The 26,382-nt window shown below is 33.3% G+C and overlaps 1 protein-coding gene across 1 annotated transcript; it reads left to right on the forward strand.

Annotated features, from left to right (window-relative positions):
* Window positions 1–1,697: 1,697 nt before the first annotated feature.
* LOC100377917 (protein phosphatase 1 regulatory subunit 42-like) lies at window positions 1,698–25,860 on the forward strand. Its single transcript, XM_006815004.3, has 8 exons — window positions 1,698–1,770; window positions 3,185–3,362; window positions 17,956–18,122; window positions 18,601–18,739; window positions 19,677–19,911; window positions 20,861–20,989; window positions 22,182–22,422; window positions 23,299–25,860. Exons 2-8 carry the CDS (start codon window positions 3,231–3,233, stop codon window positions 23,417–23,419), a joined length of 1,164 nt encoding a protein of 387 aa, XP_006815067.1. The 5' UTR covers window positions 1,698–1,770; window positions 3,185–3,230; the 3' UTR covers window positions 23,420–25,860.
* Window positions 25,861–26,382: the final 522 nt, after the last annotated feature.

A 26,382-nucleotide genomic window follows, 5' to 3' on the forward strand; every position in this document is an offset into this window, starting at 1 on the left:
CGAAGACGGCAAATACATTTTTTTGTTCACGTTAAAATGAATATAATTGATGTGTATAATAAATGGCAACAAATGACGTTTTCTAATGTACATCATTTCATAAAATCATACGGCAGTTCAAACAGTTGAGTTGACGTGAACTTACATAACAACTATGAAAGTAGCGCACATCACGGGTAGCAGTTCAAATACGCAGTTCAAGCACTTCCATTGTGATGCATAACTTAACACTTTCGCACCCTCGGCAAGTTCAAATATTAACAGTTTAGACAATGAGTATAGTTGTGATTAAACACGACATTATTTGTTCCTTTTAGATAAATCATTGTCATTGTTATGTATTCTGTGCAAAACGACAAATCTTATATTTTATGCACAAAACATAATTAGTTCTTTCTGGCTAAATAACTATGACCTTACAGGTAATCTTCCCTCACTGAACTTCCGTTTTGCCATAAGGTTTTACTGAAAGAGAAAATCAAACATTGTTCTAGTAATCACCATGCACCGACACATTGCCACCCCCGTGAAAAGGGTGGTAAAGCCAGGCTATCCACGTAACAATATGGCCGCCGGCACGTTCTCTCAACTACAGGTTCGCATTGTTTATTATTCATGGCACACATGTGTGTCACTGCAAGATTTCGTTTTAAAAAAATGAAGATCCAATGATAACGTATGAGTAACAAATATCTGTCAAAAGTTTCTAATAAGTATTTCAATGCGATCACCCTGAATGAGTCCCAAAACTGCCATGTATCGGCGAATGGTCAATATTTTTGCTTGTCGAATGCTGTGATGTAGGGGTCGCCTGGTACCCAACAGCCCTACATGCAGTGGTTGTACTATTATAGTAGGTAGCCTATATGAACTCAGCAATTTGCTCTGTAGCTTACGAACATAGATTTGTACAGTCTCCCTGCCTATTAGTAGAGTTGAAGTGGCCGACTTCTCCGCCCGGCCGACTTGGTGACTGGCCGACTTCTCCTGCAGGCCGACTTGGCGATTGGCCGACTTCTCTCGTATTCGTCCCCAAAAGTGAGGAAACAAGTGTTATTTTTTTAGCTTGTGTCTTCAATAGTTACTCCTTCTTATTAAAGAATGGAAAATAACAATTTTATAGTCCATAAATACTATATGTTTATAGAGAAAACGCATTAGTTATATAAGGAAATAATTTTGACAGGCATAAATTTCAATAATTATTAGTATTATGTGTTTGTTATGACAAATGAATACGAGGCTTCAAATACCATGTTAATACAATTTGATTTATTGACATTAAAATCAAAATATTGCCCCTCATCAACTACATTTTAACGTTGTTACACCACAAACTTATAAATAAATACTGAAAGTTGTATAAACGCAGAAAAAATGCGAAAGTAAAATCCCTGTGCTCCGTATCTAGGGACAGCATAGCAACGTTGTCAGAAAGACCACGTGATCAAATCCTCAGAACTTTTTTTAATTGGATCTTGAAATCCATCCGCGCTATCATTTTTGAAAACTATTTGTTCGATATTCTTGCAGTATTTTTCCAGCTGTGGTGTTTCTTCTGATTTGTCTTACTGTGAGCTTATTGTTGGTCTGTATTTAGTTATTATTCTAGTTAACCTGGGAACTATATTGAAGGAGCGGCATTGTACATTTATTTATGTGGTGTGAGTCGGTCTGAAGGGTCTCCCATAGTTCAAAATTCCGTTTGGCTCGTCTGGGAAAGGAAATACCAATCGTTCTTGTGTTGTCTGTAAGACGTCGTGTTCTCTGGTAAGTATATGCCATGTAATGTCTCCATTGGTAGTCGCAATCCTCTGCGTGTATTCATGTTTTGCGTCCGGATACGCGATTTCCTTTCTGATGCGACGCGAGTCTGTCGAAATATTGCAGTTCTAGTACCATGACAGAGGACTGCGATTAGATACACTGTACCGGTATATACCATGGACCGTTAGTGCTATGCATACATACAGTATGGATGGCGCAGTGTAGGTTACTTTTATCGTAGACATGTTACTAATGTTCCAAGTGATTCGACGATCGGTACAACATCCGTCTCCATGTATATAGGCGGTTAAAGAAATGTGGGAAGCCCAACTAGAAAATCGAGGAACTAAATAATGTTTATTTTTTTTAATTTATGTTCGACTTGCATAGAAATGATAGAGGTACAACAAGTCATTTAATGAATTATGGCCCAATTATGAAATAATTAATTTATTTAAATATTCTAAATAATCAGGACTGACAAAAAGTATACTGTAGTTTAAACTACTCTTACATATGTCTGTGACAGGATGTAATTTAAGTTGTTCTAATAGTTAGTGTTTTGAATAATTTATGTGTTCACTTAAAAACAAGTCATTTTAAGTGTGACGAAATCGTATGCTGTTAATTCTCCTTGATCTCTGGATTTACTTGTATTACTTATTCCAATGTCCTGTTTTGAAGGACAGTGCTAATTTTTATTATGAAGTTGGTCAAACTTCAAAGACGAAATGTAGGAGATTTTTGTTTCAGAATAATATTCTCGCAGCAAAAATTGTTGGTGTGTAATAAGATGGAACTACATTGGTAATACTCAGCCAACTTTTGTTCCTAATGAAACATAATATTTTACTAAATTCCAATTACTGCATGTGGTTTTTATTTCTAGTCAGTTCAGCACTTAAGGCATAGGGTAATAATTGTGTTCATTTTATTATTTTGATGTAGTGACTATAATGACTAACATGTAATTGGTGTTCTTAATTATTCTGTAAGTGTCACACTCGTCTCACAGTGCACATTCAAATTCGGTGAAAATAAACAATGCGTATACGTCACTATTGGATTCATATTGAGCACAACTGTGACAAATGCATGATAGATCACAAATATAGACCATTTTTCTTGTCTTTATTTAAGTCTTTGAGAAACCCTGTTAAACTTAAGAGAGGTCTTTATAAATCATATTTGGATTGAGCAGCTTTGTTGCTGTTGTATCATACATGTGCATTTGTGGCTGGTAACTTTTAACTTTGCTAAATTACCAGGTCTTCATTATATCCTTCACATTAATTTGTTGAATGTGTGAGGGACATCATGATCTGATAGCCATCTTGGCCACAACTATGAGTAGAAGTGATTGACTTTCCTAACATAAACCTTTTTCAATGCGCATTATATTCTTTTTTTTATTCAGATGTTTTGCTAAACAGACAAAGTGGTCTGTTGTTTTTTGATTCACGATGGTGAGACTGAACATTGATCTTATCTCCAAGACATCCAGTCATGGACGGAAAAAGAGAGATGAAACTTTACAGCATTACCTGAAGAGACTCACACATCTGTATTTTGCTGAGAAAGGAATTGACGAAATTGTAAGTCTCTTAAAGCTTATCTCTTTAAAATGCCATAATAGTTGTTCCTGTTATAATTTGAATTCAACATTTTGTACATTTTCTGCAATTTCTGTTAATTTTAGTTTTACCAGGGGTAATACCATAATTCTACAAGTCTTAGTAAACATTTTTAAACCAATCTGGGGAAAAAAATGTGCAGGTTTATTTGAGGTGAAATAAGTTGACTTTGACGTTGAAAGGGTAAAGCAGTGAAAGGAACCCCCAGCTGTTACTTGTTGTTATAGCCTCTGTGTTTATCTTCAGTCATTTAGCATCAATTGTATTACTTTCCAGGCCATTAGGCCAGGCTAGTGTGTTTTCACCTCAGTGCTTTATTCCGGATAGAGCTAAAATACTATAAAACACTTTGAAATTGCAACATGCCATGTTATTGAATTTGGGCGAATGCACAAATTATCAGAATCCAAATTTCCAACAATCTCGTGTGTGAGAATGTACTTTCTTTTAAATTAGCTACATTTTGAACTTGCGAAAATACAGATTAGCTAAATTAGCTAAATTAAGATGCTTAGCAAAAGACATGTTTCGCAGTTTCTTGGCCAACATTCTACCCAGAATCAGGTGGGTTAATTAATAAAGTTACTCTGAATTATACAAATCATTGTGTCATGTTTTTCTTCAGAGTCTTTTATTTGTCTGTAAGATTTTCAAAGTTGAGTTTAGATAAATATTTTTTATGAGCAGTTCTACTTTTTAATTAATCTTAACATAACAGTCTAAAATGATCAATTCAGTCTAATGGGACTGAGTAGGATAATTCGGTTTACAAAGGTTGTTTGCTACATAAAAAAAGTTCATGGAGAAGGGTGTGTGGTTTATACATACATGTAATATGTTTTGGAGAGGTTTCATTGTGTACTTGTGTTACCTACCAGTACTTATAAGAAAGGGTCAGACAGAAATGTAATAATAATTTTTCTATCTATATATATGTACAGTATATAAAGATGTATCAATTCTTTGAAAATCTGGCATTAGACATATTGTACATGTGTATTCTCACACACAAGCTTAGCTACAGTAAATCTGTGTGTAACTTAACATTTAGCTGGCTTGATACTAGCTTAGCTTGCTTTTAAAATCAATATACTGTATATCTAAATTAATCTGCCTAAATATGTCTCATATTAAAATATTAGTAAAATATTACAAAGAATGAGTTGTAATTATTTATGAAAATAATATTCCCTTTAAAGTTTTGTAAGGCTTTATAAAAATGACATGGGGAACCTATAACCATAGATCTGTTGTTCAAATTATTGCATTTTGTACTTGAATCATGTCATTTTTGAAGCAATTAAGGTATTTTAGTTAGTAAATTGCTTTACAAGAGTCAAAATTCTGAATTTTCTAAACTGTTTGAAAACGTGTGATACTAAGTGGAAAACTCATTAACTCATTAAACGTTTTGCATGATTTCGCGAGTGCTGTCGACAGTGTAAATTGTTTATTCATTAATAGGATTGTGGGAGGATTATAACCCAGGTTAAAACAAAAGAAATATTGTAGTTGCCTGTCCCTCTCTTTCTTCTAGAGGTCTATACTATAATCAGTTGGAGGGGCACTTCCAGTTAAGCCTAATCTCACAACAAATTTACTTTCTAGATTAAAATTACAATGAATAAGAAAAGATAGATTAACATTGTAAACAACATAAACAATAGTATCCCATGATTCCCCTTTATGTTACATGTAATCTCTGAATGTACTGTATTTAATACATGGACGTTAATGCTTCACCAAACTTTCAAAACTTTGAAACCTTGTCACTTAACAAAAATAACCTTTATTTGTTACTATGTATCCTGTATCTAAGTTACAACCAACCGAAAGTTACCAGGTAACCATTATCATAATTATTCATCATAATATAATAACTTGAATGAGGTAGAGCCTATAATTGAAGCAGTATTGGTTTTGATAATCAATTTATCTATTTACATTCTCTGTAAATGACCTTTGGATATTGGTGTTATTCAGTGTGTACATTACAGAGACATAGACAGTCTATACTACTGTAAAATTACTAATTTTCACTGGGTTTAAATTTCACTGATTTACCATTTCAGGCATATTCAGTGGGTTTTAAATGCACTGTTTCATCATTTACTATTAGATAATGTGTTCTATGCTCAATTTTACATATTCACTGGGTTTTAATTTAGCACATTTTCCATGCAGCGAAATAAGCAAAATTAAAACCCAGTGAATAAATAAATAATCATTTTACAGTATACAGTTTATTGAAACAAAAGAGTAGGTGGTTGGGAAATATTTTATAAGTCCATAATCAAATTAACATATTCAAATTAACATGTAGAAAATTTGAATTTATAAATTTTAGAAATAACAAGTCACTAGTTACATGTAGCTGATTGAATCAATGTTTTCACTAAACCTCTCCCCAGGCAATACGCTTTGTCGTGTAACTTCTATTCATATCAATCAATTACTGACAATTCATTCTATGACATGTTGTGTTCTTTTGTCTCTTTAAAAAACTTTTTACACCCTTTTAGGTCTTCAGAGTATTTGGTTTTTAAATCAATTTAAATGCACGGGGAGTTTTTCACGGGGTGGATGAACCCTATTAAAACCAATTGCACCCTTGTGGGCTTATTTATTGTAATCCTGAAGTCTGTCTGAGCACCTTTTACAAATACACACGTCATATTGTATTCGTCTATACTAAACTGTCACAAGAAAGTGCATGTGATATAGAAAGTTAGTTTCAATGACTACGTGTACTGTCATGATCCTTCTTTTAATTGGACCATCAACAAATAATTATTTTTAAGAGTTGCTAATTATTTATTATATTTGTTAGTGATTGAATTGTTATGGTGGGTTTTAGTCAATGGTAAACCTGTGTTAGTGACCACCTCTGAATAAAGACCACCTGCCTATAGTGACCACTTTTAGGCAATTCCAAGGCAAATGTGTTAGCAACCTGTCTTACTTAACTACCCTTTCAGCTATATTTGTTTAGAGACCAATATGCCAACAGTAATAATTAGCATTCTCTTTTTTAGCTCCGCTGTCGACTTTGTCGAGCGGAGCTTATCATATGAGTGATTGTCCGTCGTCGTCGTCCGTCGTCCGTGTCAATGTTTTACTTTTTCGACTTCTTCTTGAAAACTACAAGCCTGAATGCTTTGATACTTGGTGTATATGTACCTTGGGTAGACCTCTCTCAGATTTGTTCATTTCATGATGATATCTTCAATTCTCTAATTTTGGTGAATATTTTTGTCATTTTTAGTAAAAAGTGATATTTTCGACTTCTTGTTGAAAACCGCAAGTGCAATTGCTTTGATATTACATATATAGGTACTACATGTGGACCTCTCTCAGATTTGTTCATTTTGTAATGATATCTTCAATTCTCTAATTTTGGTGAATATTTTTGTCATTTTTGGTAAAAAGTGATATTTTCGACTTCTTGTTGAAAACCGCAAGTCCAATTGCTTTGATATTTACATATATAGGTACTACATGTCGACCTCTCTCAGATTTGTTCATTTTGTAATGATATCTTCAATTCTCTAATTTTGGTGAATATTTTTGTAATTTTTGGTAAAAAGTGATATTTTCGACCTCTTGTTGAAAACCGCAAGTCCAATTGCTTTGATATTACATATATAGGTACTACATGTGGACCTCTCTCAGATTTGTTCATTTTGTAATGATATCTTTAATTCTCTAATTTTGGTGAATATTTTTGTAATTTTTGGTAAAAAGTGATATTTTCGACTTCTTGTTGAAAACCGCAAGTCCAATTGCTTTGATATTACATATATAGGTACTACATGTGGACCTCTCTCAGATTTGTTCATTTTCTAATGATATCTTCTGTTCTTTAATTGCCATGTGCATTGCTAACAGCGGAGCTATCTCAGCCGACAGGCTGCTTGTTTTAAATTCCTGTTAAACTTACGGTATTTGATTTTGATCAACTCAAATATAGATATGTTTTTATTTGCAACAGTACAATCTCCTTATTTTCCTGACAAGTATCATGTCAAAGGCACAAGTTGACAATCAAAAAAAAAAAAAAATAATCCAACCTCCACATAAAGACCATTTTAATGAAGTTTTTTGTCAATCCATTTTTATCTCAAGAAAAATGTCTTAGAATATGCTCATGTTGATTGTCATGTCAAGAATGACATACCGAAAAGACTAGTTATGAATAATTATAGTAAATCTTTCAAATGTACATTGATTACAATTTTGGGCACTTAGCCCCGATTAAGTGTTAAAGCCAAGGGTCTGGACTGGTCTTAAAAACTGGTTTGATTTAGCTCACACTTAACATTTCTTAGCCCATCCAATCATTGCACACTTTTTCTTAGCACGGGCTAATGTTTCTGCTCCTTTGTTCACGCTGAGGAGATGTACGCAAACCATAGACCCTAAAAAGAGGGATAAATAACACAGACGAAAGACGATAGAGTAATAGTTTATTTGTCTAAGATGTTACTTTGTATACGTAATGAGCATCCAACAGTCTTCTGGATGACGTTTTTAATTATGCAAAGTAATGTTGTACAATGAAAATCGACAAGTTGCTTATGCCTCTTTTTAGGGTCTATGTGCAAACGCAACAAACATGGAGCAAAACAACTTTTTGAATTTACAGATCAATTCAATAGGGATTGTTATTGGAAGACAAATCCATCTGTACACAATGGAGATTATCTGATAAATGGTCAGATAGATTATAAGATTAGTCTGGAGGTAAATACACAGGAACAATGACACAAAGGAGTAGTAGTAGGATATACCACAATACCAATAGTGTTGAATAAACATCCACATAGTGGCTGTAAATTGCATGGGAAAATAAAAATAGTTTTGAAGTTTGAATTCTTCTAAATTTATTCAATACAAGATGGTATACATGCATTGTCAATTAACATTTAATCAATTTTAAATAGATATAATTCTTATAATCTAGTTTCTATGAATGCCTTCCGTCAACAAATGTTTGCAAAGTTTTATCCTTTTACCTTCCATGGTTTTATGAAGACCAGAAATTGCTTTATAAACGCACAATACACTCGAAATACTGTAAACAAGAAATTTATTTATGAAAATATTTATAGCATTTCACACTTAGCCTTATTTTCAGTAATTGACACATTAATGAATATGAAATATTGAAATGTTAGTACAAGTTTCATTGAAAATGCACCTTAATTTCGAGCAGGCATTGAACTTCATGGGGACTTCAAAATCAATTGACTTGATGCCCAAATGAGTTTGCCCTTATGGCTTTTGATGTCCACTAATATTATTCCTGTATGCTAAGGCCCTCAAATGGGTATCCTCAACTTTTGAAGTTCAAGCCTTGATTTTCAGCACCTGGCGTAAGTTCTTTGGCAAAAAATAAAACATCAAATTGTGTGAACGGTACTCGTGACTTGAATGACAGTTTTCAAGTACAAGTTTCTTTTGTAGTTAAGAGGAAATGAAAATAAACATACTATAATAAAACTTGCAGTTTTGGGTTTCACTTTGAGCTGATAGAGTTCCAATTACCATGCTACAGTTACACCTGACATGGCCTGATTTGTCAACGTAGATGGTGAAGGTGACCCAGGTGAAAGATGTCTGTCACTTTATACTTAAGTGCTTGCATTTCAAACAATTAGAGAGATCAGCTGTTGGTCGCATACACCTCGCATTTACTAAACATTTGTGTTTATACAAGGGGGAAAAAAGTCAATACCCATTGTGTATTTTAATTATAATGTGTTTTTTTTTAGGTTTATAAGCATTTAGTTTCGCTTGATATATCATGATAGTAAAGTGATGTCAAAAATAATTTGTTGTTTTCTGGCAATTGAAGGAGCTCTGACAAGATCTCAGAACACTTACAGTCTTCTGACTTTGGATGCTTTTTCATCATTGACTCATTGAAATCATGATTTAAATTTTTCAAGAAAACTGTTTTTTTATTTATTCTTTTTTAAAATTCTGATACCCATCATGTTCCTAGCTAAAATTTTAAGTAACACTCAAATTGTACAATATATAGGGCTGAATTATTTGCTGGGTTTTATTTCCTTTGATAGCTAATTACCATCAATTGGAACCTGGTGATTATTTGGTTTTAAATGAAAATATTTATTGTGTCATTCTGATTTTAAACCATTGAATCCAGTGAGTATCCCTGCAATATAAACTCATTGAATATTTTTTCTTCTGTAGTTTTAAGAGTTAGTCAATTTACCTAACAAAAATGACATTGTTTGAGAAATGTGTAATTATAGTGAAAAACGATTCATCATTGGAGAGCATGTTTTGACAGCCCCATTGACTTGCTTTGATTTAATTTCCTCCAGTGTGTTTTGAGTGGTCCCTGAGGATTGCCTCAAAAATATCACCTGTTTTATTACTCTGCAGTGAAAGCTTTCACAACAATAACCTTGTCTCCATTGCACTCTCTCATAAAAGTACCTGTAGTAGCCATTCTAAAGTGCTTTGTATTGCTGCTGTGTTTATGGTGATGATAATCTGTTGTGAGCAAATTTTCACGTTTACTGACTACCGGTAATCAGGAGTGTGAACTTGTTGTTTTGTTTTTTGGAGGGGTTTAAAAAGTTACACTTGCATTAAAAGTAATAAACAGTTTTAACTTTTCTATTAAATAATTGTTTAATATAGTTCAAAGAAAATTGTCTGTGTCATGAATTTACAGTCCCTTAAAACTTTTCACTTTAAAGGGCAGTGGTCGCCATGCTGCATTCTGTTTGACTCATAGCAACGTACACAACATACATGTATGTAAAATATATTGTTTACCGGTACATGAAATTCAAACATGCACTGTGCAATGACCACCGCGCTTTAAGTTCTATTCTATATTTAACATCTAGCTAGCCATAAGCAGCCTAAACCTAATTTACCTTGCTTTCAAAACTGCCACATATCTAAATTGTGTAGTGTAATCTCATATTAGTTACAAAGACTGTGCATAAATATGTCTCATATTAGTTACAAAGATAACAGCAAATAAATGGAAATTATTATAATCAATAATAGTCTCTTTAGAAATATAATTTGTTTAAAAAGGCAGATCCTGATAGTCAGTTTTTTAGAAGTTTAAAATATGTCTGGACTATAGATATGGTGGTTTTGTAAAGGAAGCTATAAGCCAGCTGGAAGCTAGCTACCGGTATATGTGTTAAGTTTTGTAGCCTGTGCTGTTGTGGAAGTTGTTTAACAGTGTGACTTGTGCATCAAGAATAACTGGTATTATTAAGACTTGCCTTTATCTGACATTTCCTCACCTAATTCAAATTCATGCAAGCTATACATAGCTTTACTACTATTAATTTTAATTTCATTTTAATTTTGTGTGCGGCAACACTATTCGAACTAGTCATCTGCAAATAGTACCGTAAAATCTGTATTAGAAGCCGCATCCCTAATAGAAGTCGCATCCATTCTATTTGAATAATTGAGAACCAAAAATTCATCATTTCTCATATGTGTAGATGCTCTAATAGAAGCCGCATCCCCTCTGTTGCATTGTACCATTTTAATAGAAGCCGCGGCTTCTAATACAGATTTTACAGTAGTTCAAGTGCTGACAACATAAAGTGTATTTACTATTATAAATTTGTATTCTCCAGTAGCAGTGGTGCATACACTCGTCCAGGTCAACCCTTGTTTGGTGTTCAATCATAAATAGAATTTGAAAATGCAAATATTTTTATTTTTTCAAGTCTTTCCTAAGAAGCACAATGTAGCACATGACTGAAATATAAACACATCTCTGAGCGCTAATTATGTTACAGGCAATCACTATTTTCATTGGCATTTGGGCAGTTTATATAAATCTCATCAAATTACTACAAGCTGGGAAAGATGTATAATACAAGAATACCACAAAATATAGATCCGCTCCACTCTAATTGACCTCCACAACATGTTGCTGCCTTTGTACATACTTTGCGGTATTCTTATAATAACCTCATATTATACATGTCACGAAGTTTAATTTCAATTTATGACAAAAATAATCTCCATATAGTGGTCAGACATGTGTGAGAAATGGCAAAAGTTGACAACTTGATGCAGCCCTTGTAAAAAGTTTTAATGTTTATGCGACGTATTAAATATATTTGACAAGTACAGGCTTAATTTAAGCATTGTCAATACTGTACCAACAATGAGCAGGTAGCCATAGTAACACAACACCGGCCATGTTACATGTACACATGTAGTAAGCTCGTAAAATACATGATAGGAGTTTTTCTCTATTCATGGCTGACAATAGGCTTTATTTCCAAATTGATGTTAGAAGAGAAGAGTCCGTTCGGTTGTCTGTTCATGCTGGTAAATTATACTATACATGGCAGGGACCATCTGATGGTCTTAATGGCTCATCTTAGAATGGGTTGCCCTTGAAATTTTGAATTTGAAGTCATGTCTGCAGATTAATTTTGAATTAAACACTTTTATAGAAGATACAAATACTGTAAAATACTTTATTTTCGCTTGGAACTAATTTTCGCTGAAGGAATGATTTCGTGAAAATAAATTCCAGCGAATATACTTTTTTTCCTATATTTTACTTTCAACTCGTCAAAAAATCAGTGGAAATTAATTCCATACGTAACACCAAAACAGTCTTTTCAGCAAAAATTAATTCCAGCTTAAATAAAGAATTTTACGGTATACAAATGTAGTAATGACTGACCGTTCTCAGTATCTCCCTTCTGCCAAATTAAAATTAGCATAAAGTTTACATACTAATTATAGTGACAGTGTTCTGTGTGTATCTGAATGTAAACTGAGAACAGACTTCTCAAGGTAGAGTGAACCAAGTGAGTATTGGTCACCAAATCCGGGAGAATAACACACTGGAGAGGAGCACTTGTAGCTAAGATGTTTATTGCTCAACTGCTAGGCCTGGAACTGAGTCTAAATACTCGCGAGATCTTCCATACAATGTATCAATATCATTATGCAAATAACTAAACTAAACGTCATAGCCTCAAATTATTACACTGAAAATATTATCTAGCTACATCCACTGATGTGAATAATTGAGCGATTGGATTTTGTAAAAGAATTAATTATTTAAAGGAATTTTATGAACATTAGTTGTATGCGAATGTGATGTAATGCTAAATATATGAAAATGTTTTGCTATTACCCCACTGTAGGTTATTTCATTTTAATTATTAATTATTTTCCGCTATATTTAGGTTAGTATCATACATTCTAATTGATTAAACCAAGGACTAATGTACTTTTGTCATTGTAAAACTGTATATTATTGTAATTGTGAGAGTAATGATATATTATAATTTAACAAATAAAGCGTTGGATGGTTGGTTCATTCTATATATAGACATATATTTTGTCATATATATTTTTTCAATCCTATAGGATTTGATCAGGTTCATGGATATGATATCAATAGACTCAAACTCAGTTGTCTAATATATATTGTGGTGTGTATTTATTATAACACATGCGATATTCTGAATGGGAAGAGATTCCCATATACTTAATATATATCCCCTGAGCTCATGCTCTGCCTATCAAATCGAGACAGGAAAAAGTGCATGATTCTGCATGGAGTTTGCCTCGATGCCCTTTGATATTCCCCATGTTATTCTTGTACTGAGGTCATTTTATAAATTTTGTCCTTGAAAATGGCTGCCTTCAAGACCTGAATCTGATCAAGCTAAAATGATATGTCCTTTCAGGTTTGTCATGTATACTGATTTAGCATGAAAGCCAGAAATGAGAAGTATTTGTGCAAGTTTTACTGTTTACTGTTTATTACATTGATTAGAACCTCATAATTATCCATGTAATATCCAAAATCATTTTCTTTTCGAGATATGTCATATTTATAATATATTATTATTATATAATATGAGGTAATCAGAGGATACTTCAAAGTATGCACGAAGACAGTGCAGCAAAAGTATCGACCAACGTCCAGCGGAGGTCGATGCGATGACGTACTGTCTGAGTGCATACTTTGAGATATCCTCGTAATAACCTTATTATTATACATCTTTTCCTCCCAAGGATACATCAGTTTATAACAAAATCAGCTAACTTCTTTGTGTGGAGTCCGGTCAAACCCTGATGGCAGCCATGTTTTTTTATTATTAGAGGACGCTTACGTGTGTAATCATTCCATATTTGAAATTCACATTTCCTTATATGGTAGGATGAAAATACCCAATAAAATTAGGCAAAATTACGACACACTGTAACTTATGCTGTTACGACAGATATCTCATAATATATATTATAAATAGCATGCAAATAGGTGGAATCATTTTTGCTCTAATTTGTGTCAACCAAAAATTCAATATCAAGGTGTCTGCATTGCAGCAGTAGAATGAACATGCTAGTTACCAGTTGTGTGTTCAGTTGGTGCCCAAAGAAGTCATTTTGTCTCCGTATTCATATAAATTAAAAACTTGAGAACAAATTGACAAAAATACACATATGTAGCTCATTTCAAGGTATGCATATACAACTGTTTATAAACTGATCCTGCGTGTCAAGAGTTCATCCCTTCTTTAGTTACTGATTGTATATCGTTATACATGTAGGAAAATAGAAGGACTTTACACTCAACTGTTTTGATGAAAACAGTGTTATTTATTGATAAATAGTTTCAACGCAGGGCTATGATAGATGGCTAAATATTCACAGTTAGATATTGATTAGATATGCGTGGAAGTTGATGTAATAATATTTAAATACTTGATTGTAACTATGTACAAAAAGTACAGTACACGTTTGGTACTCCACTCAGACCATGCAAGCACAGTGGAACATTACCCCTGGGTCATGTTACTTTACATCCAACATTGTTATGCTCTATATAATGTTACTTGCTGTGTCTGTCTCTTGAAGGATTAGGCTTTAATACACTGATTTATGTAACTTGTGACGGAAATAGGAATATGTCATCGGTATTTGCCCACAGGTGAGGTGGAGAAGCATGATTTTTGGGGTGCTCCATCTCTACTGTCGGCTTCACAACACTGTGAAGTTACAACACTATATATATATATGTTTATATTCTTGTTATGGAAACAGTTTTCTTGCCTCTAGCAATACCTTGATTGTACTGTAACACAATACCTATTCTTTACTGTTGCCCTTTTTGGTAATAAAACATGCATACTTAGTGGCCTGTTGTCATAACAACCAAGCTACCATGCCCAGTAAATGTACATATTGCTTCGCTTCTACACGTACTAGCTGCCAACAGTGCAATAATAAATTTGTTGTGTTTTCTTTTATCATTAAATCATACTTAGAGCAGTGATTCCTTTGTGATATGTGAAATAAAAAATCGTTTATCAGCTCCCGGTACGTGTAAATAACCAAGTGTTGCATTTGTTAAAGCGAGTATTGTTGTACGTAGATAAATTGGGTTTCCCGGCAACTTAAAGTTGACTACTGTCCACATGTAACAGAAACAACTGCCATGGTATCCTAACGATGTCCATCCATCCATGCTAAGCTAGCAAAGTTTTATTACTTTATAGAGGTTGATCGCAGCAAATACTGAAGATAACTTGTGGTATTGCGAGAAGCAGTGTTGGTATTTTTCCCAAGTGCATAGCACAAGAATAAAATATCAGTACTGCCTTGAGTAAATATCGCGCATTATCTCCGGTGTTATCTGTCTGGATAGCCCTTGTTATTGTTGGAATACACAAATTTGGTATGGGGATTATTGTTTAATATCATAAAAGTTGATTTGCGGAATTTCTGACCCAAAATAAATCTTAAACATGCGAAAGGAGGAACATATTCTGCTGTTTCTGATAATAATAAATTGGATAAAAATGTTTACCGAAATTTATGAAGACAATGATTATTTAAAATTAAAATAGACAAATTATGAGTATGTATAGATTCTGGAAAACCAGAAATTGTTTTCATGTTTTATAGAATTTACCGGTAAATAGAGCAATATTTGTTTTAAGGGCACCATGGCAAACTCATTGGATGTCAATTTTAGGCAATTTATTTAGATGATTATGTCTGTAAAGTTCCAGATATTTATATGAGATTCAGACTATTGTCAATAAAGATAATTTGTGTCTAATATGTGAATGTATGTTATGTTTCAGGGCTTGAAATTAGAAGCTACTCAATTAAAGACCAGACACTCATCTGAGGGAAATATCAATACTTGTGCAATCTAAATCACATACTCTAAAATGCATTCATCCTTTGTGGCCATTTCCAACTTTTGGTACCATGAAATTATGGTCTGCTTCTTCTCTCCACATACATGTAAAATGTTGATAAAAATTGACAAATTTTTCGATCAAAAAATAAAAGCCATATCTGAACTTGTATGTATGGTCCAAAATGATGATGAAATTTGATGAAAATTTTACAAAATGGGAAAATATTTGCACTAAATTTCAGGGCAGGAAAAATATTTTGCTGCAAAGATTAATTATTCACATGTTATTTTCAGTAATATTAATAAGTGCAATTTGTATAATTATAGCTCCCCAACACTAGTTTGACTAAAATTTCATATCACGAGATTGAGTTTTTGCTTATATATTTATAAAACCTGTATAGATTTGAAAGAATTCCCTTGAGATAGGTTTATAACAATTTCAGGTGTGCAAGCCTGGCTTATTGTTGTCGTTATGGTGATACCTTTAGCCAATCAACACGGTCATGTGTATGATCAGGGGAGCATGAAGCGTATTAAACTATGCAGTAAGTACATCTGTAACCAACGATAAAGTAACAAGCTGAGAGTTTCCATGTTACTAGCATGACTATCTGCAATCAACAAAGGCTTTATCATCAGCATACTATAAAATATTAGTATATGTATTTGACAATCTATACAGAATAAATAGCTTACTTCAAATAAGACTCACAGTCGTCTTTCTCATTGCGATATTATATTCAATTATTCTGTACTTTCTTTACTGAACTGCAGAAAGGAAAATACATGTAAAAATAAATTGTTTTTTTCCAAAAATTGTTCTGAAGTGCCTGAAGAAGTTTTTAATCTAGCAATTATGTGTTTCAAATTGTCTGTATACATGTTGTATACTTTGATGACGCCAAGACATAAATTATTTATAAACAATTTGATTTCTTAATTTGTATAATGAAACACGGAGAAATGTAATACAGTGGAAATTGGTTCACTTCAACACTTATTGAGTAGCGTTTCTGTTTTGTTTCTTGATTTAATTGAAATTGAAATAATTGAAAACTTATCAAAGAGACGGTCGGTGGGACTGTATCAATAAGGATCTGTCGTCAAACCGGTGGTGTGTGTGTTTATTAACACCGAGTGGTGACTAGTGCGACTTCTTGCATTCAGCGTAATCAACGTCATGGTATATAATAGGTTTTGTCTGGCTCTATTTGGCTCAGTGTGTATAATGCCTAGACCCTTGTTTAAATACAAAAGGTGTAACTATTCACTTGTCGAACTGCCATAATTTTAATACAGGTAACACCTGTACAAAGTTGCACATATTTGGTGTGATTTCATTGTAATTTCTGTGCTCTTTGATGCTGAAAGTTAGTATTGATTAATTAATGCAGTTAAGTGTACATGACGTTGTTCTGATGCTCAATATTTTAATTTTGATATAGCAAGTAAAGGCACATGTTTGATTGTTTTTACTAAAATTGTTACTCTTTGAAATCCATGTTCTGAACTGGATGCCAGGGTAAAACATTTTAAAAAAGACCTCAGACTACAAACAATATAATTTGAATTTTGAATGAAAAATATGTGATTACAGTATTTTGAGGGTTTTTTTCTCAATGAATGTAAAGTCATACATGAAATTTAATTAAGCAGTGCTGAAGTGCGCCCTCACTGACAATAGTGATCTAGCATATTGGCAATTTATTATACACTTCATACTACCTGGTACAATATATAAACTGTGGTGTTCTATCTAATCTCACATGTCAAAATCATGCAACTATTACAACCTACATTTTTACAATGTGGCTAGCAATTTAACAAAGTAGAAGTATTCAACTGCCAAAAGTAGGCCATCATACTGTATCATTTAACTCTTTCAACGGTATCGGTATAATTTTATCCACCCAAAATTTGGTACAACCCTTTGTATGATTTTCATTAGTATTTTTTTTTAAATTTCTGAATAGACATAATGAAACATTTCTAACAGGTCTTGATCAAAATCTTAGAAACAAACAATTATTAATAAATAAATGTTGTTTGTTCAATTTTGTGTATGTAAAAGTACATGGCACTGATAGAATGAGTAGATGGCTGAACCTGTTAATTTGAGTATGAACGCCAGCTGAATTAACCATTTGTTGTCTTTCAGGGGAAAAAAACAAGAACACTTGAATGTAATTGATCCATTGTACTTCATTTGGTATTTCTAAAATTGCTAAATATTTTTGGTGCTTTCATCACTTTTGTTTTATTGTACTTTCCAGGGCTTCATGGTAATTTAACCTTGTAAAATTACACTATGTATAACATAATACTGTTTTATTGTTTTCGTACTTGTAGGAGGATCTTTCACAGTGTAGGAGTTTATCAGTGTTGTATCTCTATGACAACAACATATCTAGGATACAGAACGTAGGATGTGCGTCCAACTTGACACACCTTTACCTTCAGAATAATCAAATATGCAAAATAGAACAATTATCATGTCTTAGGAAACTATCAAAATTGTAAGTATATATAAAACCAATTTAAGTTATCATAAAAGCTGTTATATTTGAATTTTGTTGTGTGTAATATGGAAGCTAAGATGAGCAGGTTTAAGTTTTTGATTAAAATAATTCATGAAGCAGAGGTTTTATTTCACAGGATGCTTTAACCTTTTCACCACCAGACATTCTCGCCTAAATTTTTCTGCTTTTTTTCTTGTATTCTACAATATTTCTGGAAATGTACCCTAATTTTGGTGCCAACAGACAAAATTTGATTATATTTTCATGTTTTTTTTCTTCAAATTTTTAATTTGGCTATTTTCATCCCAATCTTCTAAAGGTAAGTGCAGACTATAAACAGGACTATTTTGTGAATTTGTGATAAGAGAAAACTGGTGGTGAAAAAGTTAAACTCTAATTTTCACTACACTTATTTACTTACATGTATGATAATCTGGATTAAAAAAAAAGTTATGTTCAACGTTTTTGTTTTCAGATATCTCGGTGCTAATCAAATAACAGTTGTGGAAGGTTTTGAAAAATTAGACCAACTCAAAGAGTTGCACATTGAGAATCAAAGGTTAGCCCCAGGAGAGAAACTTTTATTTGACCCAAGGTCACTGGTAGCTTTATCAGTAAGTATGTAATTTAATAATATATTAACATTTACAACCTAAAAAAAATCTAAAATTTTTTTCACAGTGAATTAATAAATTCCCTTTACAGTTCTGCTATATTTGGCTCTATGCTTTTCAATTATTTTTTATAGCAAATATCATTGTCATAATTTCAACTTACAATTTGCTGTATTTAATATTAGACATATTTATGTAGATTACACTGTGCAATTTAGATACATGGCAGTTTTGAAAACAAGCTAAGATAGCTTTAAATTAGCTTAAAAATAGCGACATTTTGAGTTACACTCGGACTACACTATACACATATAATACATGTAGATCAAATCCGTGAACGAATGTGTTTTGTTTCACCCTGGGTCTGAGGACAATCAACATAAATATTATTTGAATATACATGTAATCTCAAACAATTATTAGTTCTCTTAGTTGTCTGAGTGACAAAAAAAGTGATTGTTCAGAGACCAGGGATTTACTCTACGCGACATAATTTATGTCTGTGAATATATTTATTGAAGATTTCAGCATAGACCATGCACTTTAGAATGAACTGTGCATACTAGTATACCGACTTAAATTTGGGTTCGAACAAGCTGCCTCGTCACCAGAAATGAATTGTTTATTTCACTTCACACAGCTTAACTCAGTAACTATACACATAAACAAAAGATTAGGACTATCTACATTTAATGAACGATTGACAGTTGCTGTCATTGAATAATCAGTCAAATTAGAATACTAAGTTCCGCCCAGCCCATGGGTCGTAAATGTCGACCTTTAAAAGGGTTCAAAGCTGTACATGTAATGTGGTTGGACTACCAGAGGATAAATGTAAAGCTATACTAATAGTAGGGTGATATTAAAATGGTGCTACAAATTAGGATATAAATTAAGTACACATAAATAAAATACCTCTGCTTTTATTTCATTTCAGGCGTGTTTACAAGTATTAAATGTCTCCGGCAATAATTTAGATGATATTAAAGATTTGCAATTACTAAAAAACTTATCGCAGTTCATGGCTTGTGATAACTCTCTGCGAGACATGAAGGTCTTATCCATGGTTATAGGGAGTTGGAGACATCTCTGGAGGCTTGAGTTGACTGGTAATCCCCTCAGTCGAAGAAGTAAATATAGAGACAGAGTTATTGTGATGTCTGACTCATTAGGTAAAGTATCATTCATCTCAACCCCACAACACCAAAAAAGTAAAAAAAGTACAAACATTTTTGATCAGTTGATTAAATTATTTTTGAATATTTGCTGCTTGAACACCATTTTACAAATCTTAAGAGTTGTGCTTGCCAAACTAGTAATAAAATACAGGGTGAGGGTCTGTCGCTTTCGTTGTCGTCGTTAACAATTTCTAGGTCCAGGTTGCCCATTATTGTTCTGTGATCTTACCTAAACTTGTGTATTGTATCAATCAATGTGTAATCCTGGTGCAGTTCAATATTGGCAAGTCTGGCACATATTTTTAGAGATATTGGTGTAAATGTGTTTTCAAATTATGCCCCAGCTAAACATCAACATACTATCCACTTATCATATAGCTGTTGTTGTCATAATGGAGTATATGCACATGAAGTCACATTATTTAACATTCTCAGCATTCATAGCAAATTTGAGCAATCATTGGAACAATGAATCATGTCATCACTCTCTAACTCATCCCTATTTGTGGTTACATTATCTCGCATCTATAAATACTGACAGTCTTTAGAGCATGTTGGTTGTTTGTCCATATATTCGGTATTCCAGCTTTGTAACTGATAAACATGGTTACAGTACCATGCAGCTACAAAATACTGTTGCAGTCTACAGGGCAAGTCCTCTTGATCCATTTTTTTGGTGGTCTAGCCTTGTAGCTTGAATCTGATTGAATTTGCTTCCATGGCATATGACAACATCCAATTCACACAGTCTTATGATTCCCTGCCTCCCTATATGAAAATGTGTGCAATTCATTATTTGATTAAGGAATATTTGGAAGATAATGATTGAAATGCGTTTTTAAATAAGGCACCACCACATTGCTGCCCATTTTCTGCATTCACATTTGACCAATACAATAACTACACATTTCATTTTGTTGCCTTTTATCTCTCATACCAACAGCGATTCTTGATGGAAAGGAAATCAACGATACAGAAAGAAATTTTCTGATGAAGTGGAAAAAAGCAAAAGATGCTAAAAAGAAACAGAGGATAGAAAGTCAAAGTCGAGCCAACATAGGAGATGGCGAAGGTAAAAATAAAAACGTAAATTCTGTGATAGGAATCTTTTACTCTATTAACAAGGCACAGATACATGTATATGCTGTGAATCTTAAGTCAAGTGTAATACAAGTCTCACTTCAGAGGCAGCGCTTTCTAATTTCATTCGTTTTATAGGAATTACAGTGCAGTACAATTAAAAAACAGTCTCAGTCACAATACGCAATCACAGTGCCCTTGGCACTCATGCAGAACAAGCATTCAACAGTCAGCATGTACACGAACTGGTCGAACTATTCTGTCTTTTTTTGTATCAACCCACACTTATCTTCTCATGCTTTGACAGCATCAGTCAGTAATGCTATATCATGCATGACATGCACACCAGATTCCTGACTCTACTACTTTGCTGCATTTGTCAACAGTATTTATGAGAATTTCTCATAATTATTCTGTGAATCACAGAATGAAGAAGTTTTCCCTGTACACATCTATATATATTAAGTGTTCTAGAAAATGACATGTTTGTGAAGCATCATTTCATAACAGAAGCCCAAGATGAAGTCATTTCTATTTCTGTTTTCAAAGGAGAATCACGTTACGGTGATTGCTGCAGATTTTAGTCTATGTACAACAGATCAGCCCCTGTCCACTTACTAAGATAAAGGTTTCATTTCAGTATCGATGCACACCTCCCTTACTATTACCATCTTAATTGTGCTACAATTTCCCACATTAACTGCAGTAGATGAGGAATCAAAATAAGACAAGCCTGATAGTACTAAAAGGTTACCCCAGTCTCCTAGTTTTAGTTGCCAATGAGCCAGCTCAGTACATGCATGAACTTCATTTCATTCCTATACTATACTATACGTTATATATATATACATGTATACCAGCTTCACATTTACCTTGATAATCATTTTCAACAGTGCCACCACAACCTTTTATCTTCATAATTCCTCTCTGATTCATTCTCCACTCCCATTCTATTGTAATTGAATCCTACCTTCTTGTGACCTCGTAAAGTTGAGCACGCACCACAATCCTGGTTTTTTGGACTTAAATGGCTTCTAAATCATTGTATTTCAAAGCTTGCCTGGCTTCCAACTTCTGCACCTTATTACTACCCTTGTGAATATAAAATTCAATCTGCCATACTGACTTGTCTGTTTTCATTTATTTACATAACATGATGTTCTATTTTATATCTGCCTTCACAGCCGCTGATCTCCCTCCTTTACAACTACCTAACGCTCCAGTCTACAGACATAATGTCTATGTCATGCCTGGACTGCTGAGTCACAAGAAGGAATTTGAAGCCATTCTCGCCAGGTCTGCAAGTAGTCACAGTGGTTCGGCTGGTACGCTTCGTGGTCAATCAGCGACAACTATTCCAACACAGACACCGTTTAGGCCGTCACCACCGAGGAAGAGTTACAGTGATTTGGAAAAACCACCAAGGTATGGATTAATGTAATGTAACTACTGTGAAATCATTTATTTTCACTGGCATTTAAATTCACTATTGATGTTTTGAGCAGTATCACCGGGTTTTAAGTTTTAAGTTCATGAAACAATGGGTTCTATTTTTTATTCTTGTAGATTTAATTTTATATGATCAATCTATTCATCATTGCAAAAATATCAAAATTAAAAACGAGTGAATAATTAATGCATTTACAGTACTGTGAATGTGTAAGAACCTGATAAGGTTTTCAGACTAAAATACCTGCCTCATAAAATACCAATATGAGACCAAAACCCATGGCAATGTCAATAGTATATTTGAGCTGACTAAAATAATTCTGTTTGATAAAATCTTAGTCGCAATATAATGTATAGTATAATTTTTTGTATAATAAAAATGTTTGTTTAGTAAAAAACATAATTACTTAATCCTCTGCTAACTTCACTGTGCATTGGGCACCAACGTTACTTCACCAGCCTTCACAATCCTTAGCAAGCCAGTGGATTTTGTTCCAGGTTTTGCTCATTGCTGCCATTTCCCCTTTTACTTTCACTGGCCCAACCAATGATAGCATCTCAGCTCTACTTCATCAATAAACATATTAGTAATCATATAATGAAATTCGATGAAAGATCCAAAAGTTTCATGTGAGGTAATTCAAAGCTCTTCCTGGAAATACAACATTAGGTGAACATGGGCAAAAATATATTTTGTTTCGAATTTCCACTTTAAACATAATTATGTGGTATGCAGAAAATTGATTCTTGTATACTGTACATAAGTCACATAACCATTGGTTATTTATTCTTAATCATTCAAAATTGAGAATACAAAATGATAATTTATGTTTTTATTTTCTCCTTTCTCAGGAAGTATCCTAAAGTATTTGCTGGATCAAGGAATACATCGGCAAAAGATAGAGAACGAATACTAGATAAACCAACAACAGAGGTTGAGTTAAACACTTCAGGGCACATGTTGGCAACATAGATACACACATGCAGTATTCAGACGCTTTATACAAGGTGTTATATACATTGAGTAATGTTTCTGTTTTCATTTGGTGTACTTGTGATTCCAACCATGGAATAGTCATCACCCATGGTTACTAACTAAAGTAACAGTGCAGGCGTCTCATCACCCATGGTTACTCAAGCACATGAAACACATATCTCATCACCCATGGTTATTTATGTAAAAGCGTTCATATCTCTTCAGCCTTGGTTACTTAGTAACAGTGTACATGTCTCCTCAGCCATGGTTATCTATGTGTATGTCTCTCTCATACAATGTACGTCTCTTTCAGAGGTCAAAATGGTATAAAATTCACCAGTGCCTTTAGTGTGTTTTTCAATTTTTCTAATTTGTACCATGTACACTTCTTTTATAAAGCACTGCCCCAGCATGTTGACTTTAAGTGCACATTTAATTAACAAATAGTAGTAGTAGGATGTATATGTACTGTATCAAGACGTCATGATATTTTGGTTTGGGTTGATTTGATTTATTCTTCCTTTTTATTTGGCGAGAAATAAATATTTTGTTTTTTGGTTCAGAAAATCCTTTTTCTTGTTTCTGCCAATTTATTGTAAAAATAAAAGAGAAAATAAGAAAAAGAGTAGAATCACCAAAACAAAACCTTAAATGTGTATCTCACTATTCAACACTGCCAACATGACTAGATTTATCATGCCAGTAATTGTGAGCAAACCCCTTCATGTATGTTGTATGTTGAAACGGGAGCAACATTCTCTTTTTTTTTTTCTTATTACACTTCACTTTGTACTAGGTTTTAACTTAGATTATATGTTTATTTACTTGAGTTAGTATTATTGGTCATTTTCGGATGTCCTTCCACTTTGTGTTTCTAATCTGTGATCAAATTTTGGAGGAATGCTGATTTAAACCTGGCTATCATTTATTTTTAATCTGGTATTTTATATAATACCAACAATAAAACCATAAGAGAAATACAATAAATTGTATTATACAATATTGTATTATACAATTGATTATACATCTGTCACCGTAACGTCATAAGTTACAGAGTGCCATAATTTTGCGGTATTTTACGGGGTATTTTCCATATTAGGAAATGCGAATTCCAAATATGGGATGATTATAAGTGTCCTCTAATAATAAAAAAAAACATGACTGTCAACAGAGTTTGACTGGACACAAAGAAGTTTGCTAATTCGGTTCTAAACATTTTGAATTTCGGCTGGGCGTCGGTCATTACTACAGCTGTACTGTTTACATGGATACTTTCAGGTATTCTCGTAATAACCTTATATTATACTTTTAGCACAGACAAATTTATTATTCTGTTAAAATCTGCAATCATTTCAATGTTTGACTTTCCTTGTATATGGTTTACACATGTCACCAACATTGAATGTGTTCCAGGTTAATGATGTCATATTTGAACACTATTCTTTGTTTACATTAGCTGCAGAAGTGTTACAGCGTGTGATGGGAACAGAATCCTGTCGCTTAAAGGGCGGTGGTCGTTGGGCCACGTCCTGTTCGACTCATAGCGATGTATACAACGCATGTAATATACTTTGTTTATTCACATGAAATTTAAACACGCGCTGCACGATGACTACCGCCCTTTAACGTATATGATAGAACAACGCAAAAAAATTTAGTTTTTTTCTGTTTTTTCTTTTAAATTAAAACAGAGAAAAGATGTTGTTATAATAAGGTCATCACAAGAATACTGCACTTGGTATGCACTTGGACATTATGAGATAGCATTGACCTTTGCTATGCGTAAGCCCATTTGATCGCTGTACTGCTTTTGTGCACACTTTGCAGTATTTTCGTGACAATCTCATATTCCTGTATATACCAAATTCATGAACAGTTTGTTTTTCAGGGCATTAGTTTGTCATTTACATCTGAACTAACTGAGGTCCTATAGATGTGCATGCTGCTCATTTTGTGCCCCCCCCTTCCAACCCCACCCCACGCTGTATATTCAATTTCATACCACTTAACCCTACACTCAAGGTGCTATTTTAATCTATGACTCAGAAAGTCAACAATAATGTAAAAACATTAGTTTTTGTTCTTTTTAAGTATTTTCATTCTAAGAGTAGTAATATTAAAACCACTCGCAGGTTCTGAACCTCATAATGAAAAAAAACAAAACAAGATGTATGTGCAATAAAATTGCAGTTTAACCAAATAATTTTAATTTGCGATACATGATTGCAAAGAGATAAACTTTGTATTGTAAGAATTCTGTAGTAAATGGTAGAATTTTATCTTCACGCCGTCCAAATTTGAATTGATAAGTTGGTTTACAGTGTCTGTGATATTTATATTTTTTTTTTTTATCACCTCAAATATTTGTGTGTAATTTGAATGGATTTTTATAAACCTCTTCTGTACATGTAAATAAATATGTGTACTGATTTTATGAATACTTGTAGTCTGTGTTTTATTATACATGGTACCAGTCCTACTGTAGTACTCATTGGCCACATTTGAAATTGTTATTTTAAGTACTTTACTTATACATTGTATAAGTCCTATTGTACCCATCGGCCTCATGTAAAATTGTTACCCCATACATGGTACCAGTCCTAATGCACTACACATTGGCCACATTTGATATTGTCACTTCATTAATCATGATAAAAGTTCTACTGTAGTACTTAATGGCCTCATGTAAAATTGTTACCCCATACATGGTACCAGTCCTACTGCACTACACATTGGCCACATTTGATATTGTCACTTTATTAAACATGGTAAAAGTTCTACTGTAGTACTTAATGGCCTCATGTAAAATTGTTACCCCATACATGGTACCAGTCCTACTGCACTACACATTGGCCACATTTGATATTGTCACTTCATTAAACATGGTAAAAGTTCTACTGTAGTACTTAATGGCCTTATGTAAAATTGTTACACCATACATGGTACCAGTCCTACTGCAC

The sequence above is a fragment of the Saccoglossus kowalevskii genome, chromosome 18 (genome assembly GCF_978046115.1).
Source record: "Saccoglossus kowalevskii chromosome 18, keSacKowa6.1, whole genome shotgun sequence".
In the NCBI taxonomy this organism is placed as follows: Eukaryota; Metazoa; Hemichordata; class Enteropneusta; family Harrimaniidae; genus Saccoglossus; species Saccoglossus kowalevskii.

Coding starts and splice junctions, on each gene's coding strand:
- LOC100377917 (XM_006815004.3), top strand. CDS start 3,231: ATGGTGAGACTGAACATTGATCTTATCTCCAAGACATCCAGTCATGGA. Junction 18,123..18,600: donor CTTAGGAAACTATCAAAATT/GTAAGTATATAT, acceptor TTTTGTTTTCAG/ATATCTCGGTGCTAATCAAA. Junction 22,423..23,298: donor GATTTGGAAAAACCACCAAG/GTATGGATTAAT, acceptor CTCCTTTCTCAG/GAAGTATCCTAAAGTATTTG.